General features: G+C 29.5%; 1 protein-coding gene across 1 annotated transcript; it reads left to right on the top strand.

The window, feature by feature from the left end:
- The first annotated feature begins 3,299 nt into the window (after positions 1-3,299).
- Positions 3,300-5,199, top strand: LOC107847606 (NAC domain-containing protein 1). Its single transcript, XM_016691976.2, has 3 exons — positions 3,300-3,717; positions 3,982-4,262; positions 4,543-5,199. Exons 1-3 carry the CDS (start codon positions 3,552-3,554, stop codon positions 4,978-4,980), a joined length of 885 nt encoding a protein of 294 aa, XP_016547462.1. The 5' UTR covers positions 3,300-3,551; the 3' UTR covers positions 4,981-5,199.
- Positions 5,200-5,699: the final 500 nt, after the last annotated feature.

Raw genomic sequence — 5,699 nt, 5'->3', positions numbered from 1 at the left:
TTAGAAGGCTACGACTCTATAAGTTTCGCGTCTTATTTTTTGCGTGTCTACTATTTATTTAGGTGCAAAGAGCCTAAGCGGTTCAAGCTATTATATTCCGCGCCTGCTCTCCATTCGAGTATTGAATTTTTCCAACCCGGTGAGCACCCTTAATGTCTCTAGTAGATAGACTCAACAAGGAACCTTGCTCAGAGGAAGAAGGACATTAGTTTGAAGTCTCGAGTTTCTATCCCCTCTCTAGTGCTGTTTAAAAGGACCTAGTTCCCTACTACCGTGTCATGGCAATATCCGCCTCGAAATCCTCTGCTTGCTTCGTCTCCTAATGGTTGTTTCCCGTGGATCGACCATGAGTCAGGATCAGTTAGAGGGTATTTTGATAATCAATCAATTTATTCAGAGAAATTATACCATGCATATTACTTTGAATACAACAAACCAAACACTCAATAAAAAATAATCTCAGTATAACTTATCCGATCATAACTTATCCCAACATAACTAATCCAGGTATAACTTATTTTCAAACCAAACAACCCCTAACTAGGTTGTTAGTTTGTTTAGTTAGCTGAGATATTTTAGATTATTTTGAATTTTGAATTATGCTGATTTTCTTTGTTAGCTGGCTATTTAAAGCCCTCCTACACTTAAAGAAAAATCATTGAAAGCTATCGAAAGATTTCAATTCATTGAGAGCCATTTTAACCCCATTTTGCCACCCCAACTTGTTTAAAAAACCCAGCAGTTTTCACAACTCGAAACTATTTCTACTATTCGAGAGAAGTGATTGCTTCCACGACGAGAGAGAAAAAACAAGTGAATTATATCTAATGAGCTTTAACTATTGAAAAGCCAATTAAGTATCTCGAACTCAGATTAATATTTTTTTTTATATCATGATTAATAAACTTAATGGCTCATTTGTGATGTGGTTAGATAAGTACCACAAGTTTAATATTCACCTACATTTTTCTCTAGTTCTAATCTTATCTAACCTCTTTTGACTTGACAGCTGTCCACTTTCTAAAGTAGGGACCCCTAGCTATTTTTGGCAATTGATTATTTACTCAAAACTAATTTTTTTACTAAATATAATTTTAATTAAGATTACCATCATTTACTTAAGTTGAAAAGTACGAAATCTTTTTTTTTTTTTTTTTTTTTTTGGCATAAAACAATAAATCAATTGATTCTATACTTGGAGAAGAAAGTAGAATGTTGTTTCCCATTATATTTTTGGATGAATTTTACTCCTTGTTATTAGATGACTCATCTTATAATTCATAATAAAGGTAAATTAGGAGTTAACTAATTATCACTTGATTTTTTAACACTGAATAAGTGAAAATAAACAATTATTTTTTAATATAATAGAGAAGTAAAAGTGCGGAAATTGATGAATTATATGTTTGGTTATGAACTTTACTAAAACAGTTAGAATTCTTTCACATATAGAAAGATAGTAATTTGGATTAGGAATTCTTAAATAAATAATCTCTTTTTAAGACACATTGAATTATTATGTCTTCAAATTAAAGAAGCCATGCATAGTCACACATAAATACACGGAATATCCATTGCCAATGATACTCACCTATTTAAATTTTTAAATTAAAAATGTGGTAGAAATCTCTAAAGAAACTTAATTATTAGCTATATTTTTATAATATATGTGTATGTAATAACGTGTTTTATAACAACCATATTATAAATCACGTGTGACATTTTTTTCTTAACACCTTTTTCTATGATACAATGTATCTTTCTAATAGAGCACATAAGTTTGTTTCCTATAATTGTGGAACAGAAAAAACATAAAAGAAAGAAAGCTATGCATTATTGAAAACACTGTTTTTCTTTAATCCAGTGGACCCTTTGTAGTGTGCTCATGCACCTTAGAGATGAACAATAGTAACTGCTTATTCAATGTAATTTGATAAGCGGAATTTTAAGTCTACAGTCTTAATCCTACCTTTTAAAGATAGAGATTATTTTTGATAAATACTCGACTCAAGTAAAGTATAACAAAAATAAATACGTAAAGCAAGTACACCTGCGAAGAAGTCATGTCGAAAATAATGAAAAAGACAGTACAATCTGACCTGATCTAAGAAGGCGGAAGGGTGTTACCTTGATGTTCTAAATTCAAATTCTAGCCACTGCAGCATTGATATTGTGATATTTATTTTCTAATAGAAAAATGAGAAGTTTCTACCTATGTCCAGTAGGAAATTCATCAAAATTTAACTCGTCGATAACGTTTCTGACTGATTTTCGACAAATTCTAACCAATTCTATCAGATGAGTTTGATGAAAATTCTCATTCTTAGTAATATTTTACCGAGGATTCGAGTAACTCTATATCTCTTTTTTTTTTTTTTTTTTTTTTCAGTAAGTAACTCTATATATCTACATAATATTTTAAATATATTGCCAAATTTTAACATGCTTACATTATTATACCTTGATTATGATATAAAACTTACGTATGCAAATATAGTCTCTTATGTTAGTCAATATCGAACCACATGAAGTGTTAGTAAATATGTATGCAAAAGTCAGCTGATTCTAATATATCTTCTTAATTAAATTCTTATCTATCTACTTAAATAAAATGGTAGTTGATCTACACTAATAAATAAGACTAAAACTATTAAACTAACAAACTCAACTAATTTGGATTTGTATTGTGGTCTTTTAAAACTATTAAACTAACCAACTCAACTAATTTGGATTTGTGTTGTGATCTTTTTCAAGTAATAGAGTAATTAAGTACTTTTATCATATTTTTTCCCACATTCAATATTCAAATCTGAAATATTTAATTAAAGATGAAGAATTTCATCTATCCTACCATATCCTCTATTATATTTTATTACCTTGAACAATTGGATCCACATATGTGAATGGGGTTAATTTCATCCCTATCTAACAAAAGCCAATTGGCATATGGAAAAAAATTCCAAGAGCTCAATAACACCAATAAGGTCCAAAATTTGTTTGCTTATTGTCTTCATACTCCAATCTTATTGGCTTAGGACCATATATAACTTTTGACTAGAAAGAGTCTATCTAGGAATAATAGTTTGTTAAAGTTGCATAACAAGAAAATAAAAGATAAGAACTAAAGGATATTCCACTCCCCACCCCCACCCCCACTCCCACTCCCACTCCCCACCCCCCTCATCATGTTGTCCATTGAATGAAGAAAGAATGAGATAGTGATTTTGCCTAAAATATTATACAAGCATGACCTTGCAATATTTTATATATAATTAATATGTACTCATACTAGGTATGCAAGTCATTAAAAAACCAATCAAAAAATGACAAATTTTAAAAACTTCCAACAATTATAAATTGGGCAGCCTTCTCCTTGCAAACATTTCAAACACTCACACTTCACATTTTCCTCCCTATACAATCAAAAAATTTCCCACCCTTCCCTTTTCTCTTTAATTAATACAATACTTCAAAATCATATAATTAATATATACTTACCAATTCTTTTTCATTTTTATACTAGCTATATTTTATTTTTTTATATAAAAAAAATGGTTGGAAAAATTAGCTCTGATCTTCCTCCTGGATTTAGGTTCCATCCTACTGATGAAGAATTAATCATGTATTATCTTCGATATCAAGCTACATCGAGGCCATGCCCCGTTTCAATTATACCCGAAATTGATGTCTACAAGTTCGATCCCTGGGAATTACCTGGTTAGTAAACATACATACATATATACATATTCAAAAAATTTATTTAAATGCAAAAAATATATGATAAAGTTTTCGCATATGATATTATTGATGATTATATTATACAATAGACTGGTTTTGTCTTGAGTCGGGGGTCTTTGGAAACAGCCTCTCTATCTCACCTCTGAGACAGTAGTCATATGTTCTATTCTCTTCAGACTCTACTCTGTAGAAATATATTGTTGTTATATTGATGACTAATTATGTGCGTTTGTGAAAATGTAGAGAAAGCTGAATTTGGAGAAAATGAGTGGTATTTTTTCACCCCTAGAGATAGAAAATATCCAAATGGTGTTAGGCCAAATAGAGCAGCAGTGTCAGGTTATTGGAAGGCAACAGGCACTGATAAAGCAATATATAGTGCATCAAAATATGTTGGAGTTAAAAAAGCACTTGTTTTTTACAAAGGTAAACCTCCTAAAGGTGTCAAGACTGATTGGATCATGCATGAATATCGTTTGAGTGAATCAAAGTCCCAAACTACTAAGCACAGTGGCTCTATGAGGGTAAGCAATTCCTATCCAAATTAATATGAAATTCATCGTTAATCTGTCGCTAAATAGTCAGTAAAATGATAATTTATCGCTGAAGAGGATTAGAAACAGGTTTTTACTGTTTAGCGGTAGAAGTTGTCGTTAATCTATCATTAAATAGGAGTGGCAACAAGTTTTTATTATTTAGCGACAAAAGTTATTCGGTCAGCTCTATTTAGACTTATTTATTTTATTTGATAAATTATACTAATATTCTTTTTTCTTTGTCTTGGGTGTTTTTTTTTTTTTTCAGTTAGATGATTGGGTACTTTGTAGAATTTATAAGAAGAAGAATTTGGGAAAAACTATGGAAATGATGAAAGTTGAAGGAGAAGAAGATGTAGTAGAAAGTCATCATCAAATTGTGAGTACTTCAAATAATTCAATTGAAGTTATTGGTGGACCACAAACAATGAAATTACCAAGAATTTGTTCATTGTCACATCTATTGGAGTTGGATTATTTTGGATCAATTCCACAATTACTAGGTGATAATAATTCATATGACCATGATGACCAAATTTACACAACGAACAATATTGTTAATAACACAAATATGGAGAAATTTCAGCTAGGGGGCCAAGTATCATCACAACAACAAAATGCGAATAATATTACAAGTAATAATTGTAATATTTATTTCAATTATCAGCAGCCACTTTTTGTGAATCCAGCATTTCAATTCCAGTGACAATAATATTATATTATATGGAGGCTAGTTATTGGATGAAAAATGTGACCAGCTAGCAGAAGTTTTCAACAATTGTAAAATATAATTGTTGTTATATATTACTTGTAGAATTTAGTTTCCCAGCTTGTGTATGAAATTGTAATGAATATTTTATCAGCAGTCTATCTTTATTTAATTTTACAATGAAATGTCAAATTGGAATCTGGAATCAAACTTCAACTCTATTGTTCTTCAAATTAATTTTATATGTTTTTTTGTCTTTTGATTGGTGGAAAACGGATAGTTTTCATTGAATTGCCTAATTAATAATTCCCTCCGTTTGGATTTACTTTTCATATTTTTTTAATTTTAATTTTCATTTTTACTTGTCATTTTTACTATTCAAGAAAAGACAAGAAAAATTCATATTTTATCTTTAATATTAATTACTTATTTTTTAAATTATTTTTCAATACTTATAAAGTCAATTAATATAGATAATATGATAAAGTCACTATAACATTGTCATTTTTTTAAAATAAGTGTGCACTATAAAAATTACTATTATTTTTTAATAAAAGTATCTCAGAAAGTGATAAATAAAAGCAAACGACAGAAATATAGGCTAACAAAAAGGAGACTTCTTCAATAAATTTAATCAGCTTTAAATGCAAATCTCTTTTAAAAAAAAATAATAATTGTGCTACTAGCTAAATAAGACTTTTTGGATAACATACAGA

The sequence above is a fragment of the Capsicum annuum genome, chromosome 11 (genome assembly GCF_002878395.1).
Source record: "Capsicum annuum cultivar UCD-10X-F1 chromosome 11, UCD10Xv1.1, whole genome shotgun sequence".
Lineage (NCBI taxonomy): Eukaryota > Viridiplantae > Streptophyta > Magnoliopsida > Solanales > Solanaceae > Capsicum > Capsicum annuum.
The sequence above is the reverse complement of the archived record's forward strand: the minus strand, read 5'-3'. Positions and strand labels throughout refer to the sequence as shown.